At 41.4% G+C, this 16855-nt stretch overlaps 1 protein-coding gene across 3 annotated transcripts in view; it reads right to left on the bottom strand.

Moving 5' to 3' along the window:
- Positions 1 to 1349: 1349 nt before the first annotated feature.
- RAB9A (RAB9A, member RAS oncogene family) overlaps positions 1350 to 16855 on the bottom strand; it is a 52992-nt gene continuing 37486 nt past the window's right edge. The window contains exons 2-3 of one of the 3 annotated variants that reach the window (XM_032285913.1): positions 8300 to 8388; positions 1350 to 3115 (exon numbers count right to left, since the gene is read on the bottom strand). In XM_032285913.1, the coding sequence (XP_032141804.1) occupies positions 2484 to 3089 (606 nt within the window). In that variant the 5' untranslated portion in view covers positions 3090 to 3115; positions 8300 to 8388 and the 3' untranslated portion in view covers positions 1350 to 2483. The remainder of the gene's footprint in view (positions 3116 to 8299; positions 8389 to 16855) is intronic. The other 2 variants (XM_032285911.1, XM_032285912.1) reach the window with 2 other exon arrangements.

The following is a 16855-nucleotide window of genomic DNA, read 5'->3' as shown; positions in this document are numbered from 1 at the left end:
TGGTGGCGTCATATTAAAGTGAAAACTTAAGTTTGTACAGAAACAAAAAAAAGTTTTCTTCTAAGACAAGGAACAGTAGGAATCTTTTTAACTTCAACTAGGAAACTATCTCCAAGGGTGAAAAGTAACAAAAACATGTAGTCCGTTAATGGAATTGTAATTTTGTATCCTCCACACAGCACACCGTAATTGTTACATCAGTTATCAAGTGCACATTTGTTTCTTCTCCAAGTTCAGTAGTTTGCCTTTTTTCTTAAAACTGAACTGTATCTCTGGCTGGAGGTGGTGGCTCACACCTGTAATCCAGCACTTAGGGAGGCCACGGTGGATCTCTTGTGGTCAGGAGTTCAAGACCAGCTTGGCCAACATGGTGAAACCCCGTCTCTACCAAAAATATAAAAAATTAGCCGGGCGTGGTGGCGGGCGCCTGTAATCCCAGCTACTTGGGAGGCGGAGGCAGGAGAATCACTTGAACCCGGGAGGCAAAGATTGCAGTGAGCCGAAATCATGCCACTGCACTCTAGCCTGGGTGGCAGAGTGAGACTCTATCTCAAAAAAAAAACAACTGGGCCTAGTGGCTCAGGAGTTCTCGACCAGCCTGGGCAACACAGTAAAATTCCATCTCTACTAAAATACAAAACATTAGCCGGGTGTGGCAGCATGCACCTGTAGTCCCAGCTACCCGGGAAGTCTGAAGCAGGAGAATTGCTTGAACCTGGGAGGCGGAGGTTGCAGTGAGCCGAGATTGTGCCACTGTACTCCAGCATGGGCAACAGATCAAGACTCTACCTCAAAAAAACAAAAAACAAAAACTATCTCTCAAAAGGCTTTCCATTCATAGCTTGAACCTAGCTGGATCTATGACAGACCATATGGAGCAACTCTTAAAGCACTGGGACCCACACCCCGCACGCTGCACCCCTCCCCGCCCCCGCCCCCAGACTGCAGAGCATGATCTATGCTTCTTCTGTCTAGTAGGCTCTGCAGCTGCTTCTTACCACTCCTGCTGCCACACTTAACACCTGCTTTGTTCTCCAACTATCTTCTGTTATTTTCTGTAGAATGCTACCAGATGGCAAAATCGTCCCTTATGTTAGGACATTATACTCAAAAGCTTAGCTTACTAGAATGTTTTCTCATTGGTTTCTAATGGGTGGGGTCAGGGAAATATATCAACCTAATTTTTCAAAGTCCCCCCTCACTACATGACAGCCAGCTCCCCTCACCCAGCATGTCCTTTGATGACCCCAACAGTCCCCAGTTGAGGGTCTCATCCACACTCAGCCTAGGCTTTGGTTAGGCTCCACAGAATCACACACTCATCAACCACACAGCATATGAGCTTCATCCACAAAAGACCACAATTTCCTTTATCAAATCTAATCACTGCAGCAAGTCTTTTTGGAACAAAAAATCTCCTTGAGAACAAATCACTAAACAACATTCAATGATAGAGAAGACACTAAGTAAATACATGGCCAAATAAAGATGTCTTCATTTACTCTCACAAAGTACAAGCCTTCTTAGTATTTCCTCTGAGAGTGATAAAGTTAGCTGTGTCTTCTGTTAAAAAGGAATGTTTTAACTTCAACTAGGAGACTTTTCCCAAAAGTAAAGAAAGTAACAAAAATATTAAGTAGTCCATTAACAAATTGTAATTTTGTATCTTCCACACAGTACATTGTAATTGTTACATCAGTTATCAAATGCACATTTGTCTGTTCTCCAAGTTCAGTAGTTAGCCTTTTTCTTAAAACTGAACTCTTATCTATGGAAAGCTTTCCATTCATAGACAGTTTGAATCTAGCTGGATGTACGACAGACTGTATGAAGTAACTCTTGTACCTCTGGGGGCCTGCCCTCCACCTGAGACTATGGAACATGATTTATGGAGGTGGGGACACATGAATGGCACACAAATGACAAATTACTAGTGAGAGTAATTCTAATATGTAGAATGAAAATAGAAATGGTTAAATCATTTTGAAGAGAATGAAGAAGTAAATTAACAATGCATCGCAAATACATTAGATTTTAATCTTTAATATCTAACATTATTGCTTTAGGAAATTATTTCCCTGAACCAAGAATACAATGCTAATTGCATAAAAACATACACATATAAAAGTAGTTCTCCATTTTCCCAGGAAAAAAAATCCAAGTATAACTTCTAGAATAGTCAGGTTTCTTATTTTAATTATCATTAAAGTCTTGGTCATCTCATTTATTAGCTCTGCAACTTACGTATTTAAATTAAAGAAACGTTATTGACAACCGTTACAATTTATAAATGGAAGGTGCCATTATTGAGTAAATATATTCCTCCATGAGTAGATGTGTCCCCTCTCCCACCAACTAATGAAGCAGCAATATAATTTTATTAGTAGATGATACACTGCTGCAAACGCTAATTCTCTTCTCCATCCCCATGTTGATTTTGTGTATATGTGTGAGTTGATTAGAATGCATCAGCAATCTAACAATCAACAGCAAGATGAGCTAGGCTTGGGCTTTCGGTGAAGGTTGACTGTGTCTGTCTGAATCAAGTGATCTGACCTATCCTCGGTAGCAAGAACTCTTCGAACTGCTTCCTCAAAGGCTGCTGCCACATTTGTGGCATCTTTTGCACTTGTTTCGAAGTAAGGATAGTCGCCGTTGTCCCTGCACCAAGCTTGGGCTTCTTCTGTAGACACCTGCCGTTCGCTTATGTCAATCTTGTTTCCCAGAATCACAAAAGGAAAGCTCTCAGGCTCTTTCACATCTGCGTAATATATGAATTCTTTCTTCCAGTTACTTAAGTTCTGGAAGCTTTGTGAATCGTCGACACTAAAAGTAAGCAGGCAGCAGTCAGAACCTCTGTAAAATGGCGTCCTCAGGCTTCGGAATCGCTCCTGACCTGCCGTGTCCCAAATCTGCATGGTAACAAAATGTCCATCCACTTCCAAATCTTTATTTAAAAATTCCACACCTATTGTATGGAAGAGCTGGGTATCAAACTTATTAGTTACATATCTGTTCATAAGTGAACTCTTCCCAACTCCACCATCTCCAAGGAGAATTACTTTAAAAAGTGATGATTTTCCTGCCATTGTTAATCACAAGAGCTTCAAGAACCCTGTAAAATAAAAAGGCACCATTACGTTCCTTTATACCTACACATTATTCTACATGATATCAGCATTTAACTGATATAAAACATACAGCTAGGGAATACCTAATACAATAAGACTTCCTGTCTTATTATATTAGCCATACACACTTAGCCATGTGAGGGCCACTATTCTACCATTATTCTCTAAAGCGGCTGGGAAGGGCTTACTAGTCCCCTTTCTCAGGTCACAGCTGACTGTGAAGCTGGCACTCAAGCCCAAGTCTGACCCTAAAAGCCCTTGCTCTGAACCGTTCCTCTACGATATGCCCGTCTGCTCATAAAAAGCCCCATCACCATTTGTTAGAGATGTGTAGGAGACCAAAGTTCGAAAGTTCACATGCTTCTTTTGTTTTCTTTTATTTTTCTTCTTCTTTTTTTTTTTTTTTTGAGACAGGATCTCGCTGTTGCCCAGGTTGGAGTGCAGTGGGGCCATCTTGGCTTACTGAAGCCTTGAACTCCCAGGCTCAAGCAATCCTCCCATCTCAGCCTCTCAAGTAGCTGGAACCACAGGTGCATGCCACCATGCTTTGCTAATTTTCCTACTTTTTGTAGACACAGGGTCTCAACATGTTGCCCAGGCTGGCTTCAAACTCCTGGGCTCAAGCAATCCACGTGTCTTGGCCTCCCAAAGTGTTGGGACTGCAGGTGTGAGCCACCATGCCTGGCCCACATGTTTCTTTCAACAACTTCAAACAGCCCTTCAGTGCACAGTGATGATGTTCACTGATGGCCTCTCTGGTGCCAGCGACTTTCTCCACTACTCCCTCCACCCCTGCCCTTTCTCTCTTCAGACACAGGTGCTGTTAACCAGGAAAAGCCAGCGACAGAAGCTGACTTATCTGGCTGCGAAATAAAATATAAACCAACCACTGAGTAAATCAACTTTATTCTCTTCATTAAGAATACTATTTTTAATTTGCTCAAATTAATGTCAGCAGCAATGGAAGTTTTACTTTAATATAATCTAGCACATTCTACCCACAAGATTCACTGGGGCAGTTCTTAAACACTTGACAAACATTAGACTGTGCCACTACTTGGGTGTTTTGAGGTGGAATGAAATAAACCGTAAACGAAAATGTGGTACTATATGTGTTCTTTAGAAGTCCTGTGGCAGGATTAAAAACTTTCCTACACTACTAGAGCCAGCCTGTAGGGGTGAGATTTCAGATGCCTGTTGACAGACCTCTACTTCTAGATGCTGGTGGGAACACAGTTCCTGGTTAATCCTTCGGTTTACATTTTTATTGTGGAAAATTTAAAATATATATAAAATTTCTATATAATGAATACAATATAGTGAGCTCCCATGAACTCTAAACCCAGCTTCACCAATTATCAACTTATGGCAAATTTTGTTTCCTCCATAACCCCTCCAATTCTCCCTTCTCCCCAGTTATTTCAAATCAGATTGTATCATTTAATCTGTAAATACTTTGGCATTAAATGGCTGTTAAGTATACTAAAATGTATATAAGAAGGTAACCATTAGAGCAGCATTGTCCAAGAGAATTTTACGCAACAATGGAAATGTCCAATATAGCAGCCACTTAACTGCGTATGACTGTTGAACACTTGACATGTGGCTGACAGAAGGGAAAAACTGCATTTTAAATTTTATTCAATTTTAACTAAATAGCCACATTTAATGAGCCAACTGCTGTGGTGGAGAGCACAGCTCTAGAGCAAATTTAGTCATTAACCTTAATAGGAAAGTAGGTATTATGAATCCCTCAATGGGAAGGCAATAAAGACATGAACCATAATTGTTACACTGACAAGGATGAAATTATAAAATCACTGCAGTAAACATTATCTGGCTGTCTCCTGGTTATAAGCAACATGAGCCACTACAGTGTAACTGAACACTTCGGTAACATGTAGGAATTCTGCCCTTTTTTTTTTTTTTTTTTTTTTGAGATGGAGTCTCGCTCTGTCGCCAGGCTGGACTGCAGTGGCGCAACCTCAGCTCACTGCAACCTCTACCTCCCTGGTTTAAGCGATTCTCCTGCCTCAGCCTCCCAAGTAGCTAGGACTACAGGCACGCACCACCACACCCAGCTAATTTTTGTATTTTTAGTAGAGATGGGTTTTCACCATGTTGGCCAAGATGGTCTCGATCTCTTGACCCCATGATCTGCCTGCCTCAGCCTCCCAAAGTGCTAGGATTACAGGCGTGAGCCACCATGCCCGGCCTGGAATTCTGCATTTCTAGCTACACACTCCACTGTTCTGATAAAACCTTGTAGCAGCTTGTATAGTGAGAAATCAAGTGAATGGGAAAATATTATTTAAAAATGATGGGATATACCCTAGTCCTTACCTCTTACTGGTTCTTTCGAATTACTATTACAGGCCAGGTGCAGTGGCTCACGCCTGTAATCCCAGCACTTTGGGAGGCTGAGGCGGGCAGGTCACCTGAGGTCAGGAGTTTAACACCAGCCTAGCCAACGTGGTGAAACCCTGTCTCTACTAAAAATCAAAAAAAAAAAAAAAAAAAAAAATTAGCTTGACATGGTGTTGTGCGCCTATAGTCCCAGAAAATTGGGAGGCTGAAGCAGGAGAATCTCTTGAACCTGGGAGGTGGTGGATGCAGTGAGCTGAGATTGTGCTGCTGCACTTCAGCTTGGGTGACAGCAAGACTCCGTCTCAAAAAACAAAACAAATCACTACTACAGTAATTACTACTATAATTAATATTAATACAATTTAAACTGTCTAAGACAAGTGTGTGCCAGTTAAGGTGCATACCTTTTTAGAGACTTTTTCAATTTCAAATGTATTGCTCTACTCAATATCCAGACTAAATGAATGTTAAAGAGGAAACCGAAACAGTCCCAAGCCCCTTACTTTCCTGACATAGGTAAAAACGTGCTAAATTGGCTGCTTTAATTCTTTGGCATCTTGTTTCAACAACTTCACCTTAAAGAGAAATGACTGAAAACCATAAAAGCAAACCAACTATTTTGACATAGGGGAAGCATCTATCTAATGTCTCCTCAGAATTCTTCAGTGGGTTATTTCCCAGAGATCTAGGACCAAGTCCAACTTCTAAGGCAAGACACCTGGCCCCCGCTCTTGGCCAGCCTCACTGTAGCCACCTCCGCCTCACAGTCTCTGCTTCAGTCATTCTGAATGCACCATAACATGGAACTGAAATTCAATTCCACTCGCTCAGCACACCCCACACACTCTGGGCTCTGCCCTGGCATATGCTACTCCTTGCTGGTAACACCCCAATGAACCACTGCGCCTTCAGAACTGCTCAGCAGGGTCATCACCTCCACTGGGAACCCTGCCCCAGCAGCTCTCCCAATGTCATTTGTTTCACACAATTTCCATGTTGTGTTATGAGAGTGCAACAGACATCATTTATTCCAGTATTTTAACAAGTCTCTACTGATCTAACAGCCTTAGCAGACACAAAGTTTTATTGTACATTACTGAATTTTTAGCATCTGTGTATCAAATTATAAACCAGATCATGCAATCTAACAAACCCCACCCAGACTACTGATTGTATACATCTACTAAATTAAGTTTTAGAAATTCCTTGAAAGTTGTAATTTATAATTTTATCAAGACACTTTGATAGTTCTTTTCTTTTTTTCATAATAATGTGGGACTTCCTAGTTTGTCTCATTCTGACCAAATAAATTTGGGGTATGCTAAGCCCACCAAGAAACAGAGTATAGGGTACAACTTTTTACAGTTCCCAACTACAGTTTGGGGCCTACCAGATATTCCTATTTGGGAATATATTGCATTTGCTAAAATAATTAATTTCTACATGAATATCCCTCTGATCCTAACTATAGAGTTGTATACAAACACACATGGTGATATAAATAATTGTACGCATCATCTTATTTACCAATGACATCTAAGAAAAGCCAGTTTCATTCGATCTATACATGAATACAACCACAATCAGCTTATGGACATTAAAAACATTATTTTTTCTTTAAGAGCAATAAAATCCTTTGAAATTTCTTTAGTACAAGTTAACTCAATAAAGGGATCCTACTATGTTATTTTCAAAATTTGCCTAAAAAGGTAATGTGAAGTCTCTTATACTTCAGTTTGAAATGACTGTCCGAAGGCAAACAATTTTCAGCAAGGTTAAAACATTAGTAATTCTGCTAAATTCTATAAAGAAATCTGAGTAAGAGGCCAGGCACAGAGGCTCATGCCTGTAATCCTAGCACTTTGGGAGGCCGAGGCAGGCACATCACTTAAGGTCAGGAGTTAGAGACTAACCTGGCCAACATGATGAGGCCCCATCTCTACTAAAAATAAAAAAGTTAGCTGGGCGTGGTAGTGCATGCCTCTAATCCCAGCTACTCAGGAGGCTGAGGCATGAGAATCACCTGAACCCGAGAGGCAGAGGTTGCAGTGACCCAAGACCGTGCCACCGTACTCTAGCCTGAATGACAGAGCAAGACTCTGTCTTAAAAAAAAAAAAGAAAAGAAAAAAGAAAGAAATCTGATTAAGAAAAGCATATTACATAGGTCATAAATTTTACCTTATTGTTCAAGCATCATTATCTACAAAGAAAAAAATTGAAAGCTCATCTTAGCATAAGAATTAAAATGTTAAAATACAGTATCTGACTTCTATTAGCAGCCAGATTCTTAACTTAAAAGAAAAGCCTGACTACTGTCCATGACCTTTCTCAGCCTAAAAAAATCCTACAATCAAATATTCTACTTTAATCATTGCATTTTTCAAAGTTTTTCATCTACCCATCTTCTTTTCTGTTTCACATGCAGAGATAGCTATGAAATTATATCAAGAGGAAATGTATAATATTTCATTCATTCTTCAAAACTTGCCCAAATTTTGGGTGGTTCAGAATGAGTCATAGTCCAGAGAATAAAATGAAGATAACACAACAGAGAAGACAGAAAAGGGCCACATGAGGGAGGGGCACCAACATAATACAGGAAAGGTCAGGCTAAGGCTAAAGGTAGCCCAGCTTTCGGGCAGCCAAGGCAAAAATGAAAACTCTCGTTTCTGTGCAAATCAAAGCACATTGTCAGAAAAGAGAACTTGTTCCTGGTACCAAATGCCATGAGCACGGTCCCATGAGTGAGCTATTTAACATCCTGAAGCCTCATGGGAACAACAGTGACAACAGTACCTACCTCCTAGGGTTGTTGAGAAGATGCACTCAAACGACAGAGGAAAAGCATTTCATCACAGTGCCAGGCTCATTATAGGAGTGCAAAAGTGTCTGTGAAATGAATACATGAAGAAGGCTTCACTGGCAGTTTTACAGACAGGTTCTTTTTATGGCCATGTCTCGAACCACCTTCAGTAAGAGCAACGGGCAGAACAAATCAGAGGATGATATAGGCCTAACTAGAAAGCTGAAGGATCCTAGTCCTAGAGATCAAATTCAATGTGAAGGTTTCCCAGTGATCACTATGTGGAACTGTGCTAAAGTACTAGCCTCTATTGGTCTGAACCAATGGTTTCAGCCACCCTCCCCACCCTCCACTTTTTTTTTTTTTTTTTGGGGGGGGGACAGAGCTTCGCTCTTGTTACCCAGGCTGGAGTGCAATGGCGCGATCTCGGCTCACCGCAACCTCCGCCTCCTGGGTTCAGGCAATTCTCCTGCCTCAGCCTCCTGAGTAGCTGGGATTACAGGCACGCACCACCATGCCCGGCTAATTTTTTGTATTTTTAGTAGAGACGGGGTTACACCGTGTTGACCAGGATGGTCTCGATCTCTTGACCTCGTGATCCACCTGCCTCGGCCTCCCAAAGTGCTGGGATTACAGGCTTGAGCCACCGCGCCTGGCCCACCCTCCACTTTTTAAAGCAAAGGGCATTTTTGTGGGACTTACATTTAGCAGTCCTTAACTTATAAATTCAATCAATAATAAAATTAGACTCTTCAGAATCCTGACATTTGGGGTTGAAGATGAAACAACAACAATAGCCGCTAGCATTGAGCCCTGTATGTTATGCATTCTACAACACTGTTTATTCCTTACAAGCCTCTTAGTACCTGGCTATTACACATGAGGATACTGACTCAGAGAGATTACATATATGCTCAAGGTCACACACCTAGTAAAAGGTGGGAGTAAGATACGAACACGGCAGACTGACTCTGCAGTCCAGGCATGTAACCCACTAGGCTAGGTCAATCCCAACTGCCTTTGCATTTATTTCTGAGGTGCTACTGTTGTTGCTGCAAGTTGAATGAAAATAAGCAATTGCAAATGGTAAGACACTTTCAACCACTTGCTTTATTTCAAAATCTGCTCAAGAACAAGTTAACCCGAGAGAACAAGTAATCTCCAATCTACCGACATGTAGCAGAAAGCACACGTGAGTGTCTATGTTTTATTAGAGTTTAAGTAATTTAAAACATGTTTTACATGAAATGAGTCAAATTTTGCAGAAGCTTAGTATTTGGTAGAATAATTGGGAAAGCAAGTTTTCAACAAGTATTTAGTGAGTGCCTTAGTATGAGCTAGACTCTGAGGTTACAAGCCATATACACAGTCCCAAGTTTGTGGAGCTTGTAGTTGGGTGAGGGTGACATCCACACAAAAATGGATTTAAGTCACAACTGTACCTCACAAAATGAGAGGTATATGGTATAAAGTACAACAATTCACATTCAGCCAAAAATCAAAGAACAATTTAAAACAGTGCAAGGGATTCTGCCCACCATCTCCCTAAGTGAGTGGGAGGCACAATGTGTAAACCTGGGGCTCTCTCAATCTGACTCAGGTTCCCTGTGCCAGTATCTTACGAGCTGTCTGAGTAGATGAGAGTCCAGCCACATAGGCGCCTTAATTTACTTGCAAACACGATCCTGTAACACGAGCCAACTATTTCACTTGCTGAGCTGCAGTGAAGGAAAAAGAGGTAACTTCCAACACCAGAGGGAAACCAGGCTATGTTATACTGTGTTAATGAGAGACTGTACATCGGTTTCTAGTGTGATGTGATCCAAAGCAATGTCTCCATGATCATTTTAGCCACGTGCTGCCATGAGAACACAGCCCTCACCAAAGTCTGATTTCACTGGAGGAGGATTTGACCCAGAGGAAGTAGGTTTGACCACAGGCTAAGCTCACCAGGAGCAAGAGAAAACTGTGAGAAAGGAGGAGAGGGGAGGAACCAGAAAGTGGAACCAATGCATACCAAGGCCCTGCCAAAGAAGCCTGGCCCTGGCATGAACTGGGAGAACTCAAGGTAGGCCCAAGCACCGGGAGACTGGAGAGTGAAGAGTATGCTACAAAGACGGGACTGAAGGAAGAGGCCCTGGAGCAGGGAGGGGTATAGAAGCCACGGGAGGGATTTCTGCCTGTAGGAATGATGGGGAGCCTCTGAAATAGCTTCAGCAGTGGGTGGCCTGGTCAGATATGGAGTCCAGAAAGCTAACTGGATGCAATGGGAGAATGGCTGTGGGTGAGCGGGGGAGGAAGGCCTTGGACAGGCTGGGATGGATGCTGCTATGATCCCTCAGCACTACTAACAGTGTCAGATGGGCTTACAACTGAAAATTGGGGTGGTTGTCCCTCACACTTGATCCTCCGGTAAGATATTTACTATATGACTTCATGCTTTACCTTGTTTGCCTTCAAATCCCTGGCCCTTTACCTGTCTAACTCCTAGTCACCCATGTAGATGCAGCTAGACCTCACCTCCTCATGAACTTCTCCTACTGGACTTCTCCAACTGAACCCCCATCCTCGGCACTCCTAACCATCCTGTGTGTGCCTCTATCATTTACCATAAGAAATTCTGTAGCTGACATGCCTACTATGTCTAATAAAAATAAAACATGCTCTCTAAAAAACTCACAGTACATGGGCATGTACTATACAATTACAAAAACGTCCACACATTTCTGAATTGTCAATGTTTTAGACTGCACCAAAAAAATTCATAACCATACTATTTATCAAACCACCTTCCCCTAAAATGAAAAAAAAAAGTCCATTAATTGAATGGACAAGTAAAATGTGACATACATCCATGCAATGCTGCAATATAGATAAACCTCAGATTATGCTAAGTGAAGGAAGCCAGAACAAAAGCCTACCAACTGTATGATTCCATTTATATAAAATGTTCAGAATAGGCAAATGTGGAGACAGTAAATTCGTGGTTACTAAGGGATGGGGCGGGGGTGGTGATAGGTAAAGGAGGAGTGACTGCTAATGGGTATGGAGTTTTTTTTGGGGGGTGGTAATAAAAAATATTCTGGAATTAGCAGTGATGGTTGTACAACTCTGTGAATATACTGTAAACACCAATTAATTGTATACTTTAAAAGGGTGAATTCAGCCAGGTGCCGTGGCTCATATCTGTAAACTCAACACTATGGGAGGCCGAGGCAGGCAGATCACGTGGGCCCAGCAGTTTGAGACCAGCCTGGGCTACATGGTGAAATCTCATCCCTACAAAAAATACAAAAATTGGCCTGTAGTCCCAGCTACTCGGAAGGCTGAGGTAGGAAGATCAACTGAGCCTGGGGAGGTCAAGGCTGCAGTGAGCCATGATCATACCACTGCACTCCAGCTTGGGTGACGGAGCGAGACACCGCCTCGGAAAAAAAAATTTACTGTATGTGAAAATATATATGCAAATCTCCTAAGAATTAAAAATATGACCCTAGAACTAGATTTACACAACTAGAGCTGCAAATGTTCTCCTTGGCCCTTCAGCAGCATTCCTTTAAATAAATCAGTTACGTGTACAACAGACACTACTTTAGGATTCTCATACCACGTGCTGGTACCAACATATGCTGTATGTGTCATACACTAATCCAAATGTGAAGCTGGATAAGCAGGTCACTGGCAGTAAAAAAAAATGAACCACATTGTCAACAGATACCTCAAAATTCAAAAGATAAAAGAACATTTTATGTCAACTCTTTCCTTTTTATAACACTATTTTCCCAACTTTTCTATTGTGTACTTTATCTTATACTCTCAATTGTTCATGAATAGCGTATCAGTAGTGCCCTTTTCTCTGGCCTTCTCCAACTCCTTGCTGGCTTCCAAAGCCATAGACTATAATAAATCAAGGGGAAGAATATAAAGCATCAACCAAGCACCAAGAATAGAAATCTGCTGGCCAGGCATGGTGGCTCATGCCTGCAATCCCAGCACTCTGGGAGGCCAAGATGGGCAGATGACTTGAGCTCAGGAGTTTGGGAACCAACCTGGGCAACATGGTGAAACCCCATCTCTACAAAAAATACAAAAATTAGCCAGGTGTAGTGGTGCATGCTTGTAGTCCCAGCTACTTGGGAAGGTAAGGCAGGAGGATCATTGGAAACGCAGAGGTCACAGTGAGCTGAGATTGTACCACTGCACTCCGGCATGGGTGACAGAGAGACTCTGTCTCAAAAAAACAAAAACAAAAACAAAAAGAATATAAATCTCCAATATGATTGTGTGTGTGGACTGAAGTTATTGAAGTTAGACTTTTTTATTGGTCCTGGATCTAATTGTCTCCATTGTTACGGATAACTAGAGTCATTTATTTCTTCATTATTATTATTATTATATAAGATTTTGAGCATGGCATTCAAAGAGCTATGCAACGTCACTTACAAGCCTGTCCCAGTTATATCCCTACTACTCACCATCCCCACACCTATCACTGGCATTTTCTGTCCATATCTTTGCTCAGGCTGTTACCTTGGCCTGGGAGGCCCCTCCCTACTTCCACGGTTATGAAAATCTTAGTCATCAGAGTCCTAGTCCAGATCACCTCATGCAAGAAGCCAGGGCCACCCCAGCAACCTAATCTTTCTCTTTTCTTTGCACTCATTGTCATTTCTGTGTCTATTACAGCTCTCATTTACTTGTGCTCTAATCACCTTCAGTTGTGTATGTGTCGTTTCCTAATTACAATGTCAGCTCCCTGGGAGGGACACACAACACCTAATGCCATCCATTCACTTGTCCCTTTTTTGGTCTGCCACTTCTCGTACAATGCTCTACATTTGGTGAGGTGCAAATAAATGCTAAATTGAGAATGAAAAGCATATTACTTCCTCTTTTATTCTTGCTATTCTATTATTATTCTATTTGTGCTTTCTGTACTCAAAATTCTTTATCAGTTCTCCCCCCATTCTATTTTTGAGGTCTATTAAAATGTGTGGGAAGGAACAAAAAAATTGATTCTTACCTGCAATCCCAATGAGAATCCTACTTTAAAATAAGTACTATTGATTGACTGCGACAGGGAGCTGGCAAATGCTGAAAAACTACTACATTCCTTAATAAGCTGCCAAAGGGAGAGCAGGCGTCATTTGTAAACTGCCTTCTCAAAACTTCAGATTTTAAAACACATACTCTGTAACCCCCTCCAAAAACTTATATTGAATTTATTACTCCTGGTTTAAATTTAGGAATAGTTTTTTTCTTTTTTTTTTTTGGTCAAATTCACAAGTTCCTTTGGATTCACCCTGAGTGTCCTACTTAGACACATACTTATCACTTCGTTCCACTTCATAGCTTGAGAAAATGAGGTTCAAAGAAAATCAGGGAAACAAAAGCACAGATAATCTCAAAATTATTTCTATTTTCACTCGAGCTGTATTTGTTTCCTTATAGCTTAATTTAGGCGTGTCTCACTTAACAGCCTAATTGGTTCCACTGTTTGTTTCTAAACACTTCCTGGTTGTCTTGTGGAAATCTATGAGCAAGAAGCAAATCAAGGAAAGTCATTATGTTTAATGGGTACTAGCTCTACAGAAAGAAGTTACCAAATAAATAAACAAGAACTAAGCAAAATACTGTCAGAAAATACCATATTTACTGTGCAGGAAGAAGCAAAAGAAAGAAAAGAAAATACCATAGGAATAGGCCAACTTGGAGGCAAGATCTACCAAGGTGAAATAAATTATCTAGTCCTATCTAGTTAATCACTGAGCATTACCTCAAGAACACAGGCATCTAGAGGAGAAAAACTGTGTATCAAACCATACTATCACTATGTCAGAGCACCTCCTCTATGGAAAGAACTCATTTCAATTCAGTAACTTTTTTTGAAGATGAATCATCTAATTTAACTTTTCAGAAATATGTTGGCCAGGTGTGGTGGTTGATGCCTGTAATTCCAGCACTTTGGAGGCTGAGGTGGCCAGGTCATGAGGTCAGGAGATCGAGACCATCCTGGCCAACATGGTGAAACCCCATCTTTACTAAAAATACAAAAAAAATTAGCTGGGCGTGCTGGCATGCACCTGTAGTTCCAGCTACTCAGGAGGCTGAGGCAAGAGAATCGCTTGAACCTGGAAGGCGGAGGTTGCAGTGAGCCGAGATCACACCAATGCACTCCAGCCTGGATAACAGAGCCAGACTCCACCTCAAAAAAGAAAAGAAATATGTTAACTTTTTTCTTAAAACAAGGCACCTCTGTAGAACTGAGGCCTCTCTTTCAGTTAAATAAGAACCCAAATGTATTTTATTTACAGCAGACAACACTAGGGGTTGGAGAACTATATCAACTCACTGAGGGGTTCCACAAGGAGCTAGTTAGCTATGCTAACAAATCACTAACAGTGGAGGAGGGAGTGGGAAGGGAGGAAGTAGGAAACGTGGGAAAAGCAAAAAAAAAAGGAAAAAAAGACTTATGGAACTAAATCTTAAACCATCATGAAATTGCAGTGCAGCAGGATCCAACAGAGCCTTCTGCAATGATGATAGTGTTCTATAATCTGCACTGTCCAATATGGTAGCCACTAACCACATGTGACTATCAAGCACTGGAAAGTAGCTGGTCCAACTGAAGAACTGAATTTTTCATTTAATTTTAACTAATTTAAATTGCTACATGAGGCTAGTGGGAACCGTGTTGGACAGTGCAGGCCTACAGCATGGTTAATTGGGAGTCCATCAATGAGCTTCAGGGGGAAAACACACACCCTAGAATCACATGTGAAATAAGGATGAGAGCATGGGTGGAAGCTTGTGTGCTTGTGCTTTTTTCTGGAAAGAACAAAAAAGGTTTCATCAGATCTTAAAGGAGTCTGGACACCAAGAAATGATTGCTACATGCCTGCATCATTTGTATGTTATGTGTGATCCATTTCTATAGCTCATAACACCCTTCAAGACCTTTTGTCTTTAGCACTATTTCCTTTCTCTCCCTCACCCATGAGACTTTTATGAATATTACACTTTGACCATAAACTGTGATGGTTCAGTGAACAGCCTTACTCATGGGAAACTGCTAATCCTGAGAAGTGAGGATAATGTTTTGATTTTTTGTTTTCCTTAAGTTTTAAGAACCAAACATAAATCTACCTGTGATAAAGCACTTACCTGTAAAAGGCACTTACAATACTTTTTGACATTAAAGAAAAGAGTGCACTTTGGAAGACAGAATTAAAATGCAAAGAAATAGATAAAAGTCACGAACATGGGGAATTACAGGTAGATATTTCAGGAAGAAAAATTATGAAAAGAATGAATTGGAATATATATGTCAGAAAAAAACATAAAAGCAGCAAAACACTAATCAAAAATAATCTGCAATGTTCTGCTATCACTTAAAGAAACACAGGTTCTGAGGCCTCCCTTCCAGTTACATGAGAAACCAAAAGTCTTTAATTTACAGCAGACAAACCTAGGGCTTGAAGAACTATACAAACTCATTGAGGGGCTCCACAGGCGTGGAGCCACAGCAAAGGGAAACTTCTTGACTGTTAGAGAAGTTAACTACAAGGAGTGAGGATTTCCTAAGAAGATATATTTAAAGAGGGGCAGCTATGTCTGGCATATAGGACTCAACTAGACTAGAGGCTCCCAAATACCATTCTGCAGAGAAGCTGTCACCAGCTCAACACTGCAGGCAGCTCTTCATTAAGTTCAGTTTATCCAACCTGTTACTTTGTCAATGATCCCCCAGGTCTGCCCCTGTAGAAGTGTTGAAACTGACTTTTCTCACAAAAAGCTTTCCAAACCCAGCCTCACTCTGCCATCACTACCCATTTCTCAATCTGCCTGCAAGCCTGATTAACTCTCTGCTCAGCTTATAGGACACCAGGCTTCCCACCCCCTCCTTTCCCCTGATTGTCAGCAAAAGTCACCAAAGACCTCCTAATAGTCAATCCAATGGCTTTTTCTCAGTCCTCATCTGAATGTCCTAAGGCACACACAACCCTAAGGTGAATACAGGGAAAAGTGCTTCTCTCAGGACTTTATTGTGTACACTTCTAGAAAACACCTGCAAGTTTGACCAGCATCTCCACCTGAGGCCCAGCTAGTAGACAGTGAATTCTCTCAGGTGTAGCCATCTGTCTGGATGTGCATGAACTAAAATCTTGGAAGGGTACCTATTCTGGTCTGTTCTGGTCTTGTCCATATATATATATATAGAGAGAGAGAGAGAGAGAGAGAGAGTTTCTCTCTACCACCCAGGCTGGAGTGCAGTGGCATGATCATAGCTCACTGCAACCTCAAACTCCCAGGCTCAAATGATCCTCCCACTTCAGCCTCCAGAGGAGATGGAACTACAGGAGCATACCACCAAGCCTGGCATTTTTTTGGTTTGTTTTTTGAGACGGAGTCTCGCTGTGTCACCCAGGCTGAAGTGCGGTGCAATCTCGGCTCACTGCAACCACCGCCTCCCAGGTTCAAGCAATTGTCCTGCCATAGCCTCCTGAGTGGCTGGGATTACAGGCATGCACCAACATGCCCATCTAATTTTTT

Source organism: Sapajus apella, unplaced genomic scaffold (assembly GCF_009761245.1).
Source record: "Sapajus apella isolate SASKATOON/1434 unplaced genomic scaffold, GSC_monkey_1.0 scaffold17, whole genome shotgun sequence".
NCBI classification, from domain to species: Eukaryota; Metazoa; Chordata; class Mammalia; order Primates; family Cebidae; genus Sapajus; species Sapajus apella.
Note: the sequence above shows the minus strand (reverse complement) of the source record. Positions and strands in the feature narration are given on the sequence as shown.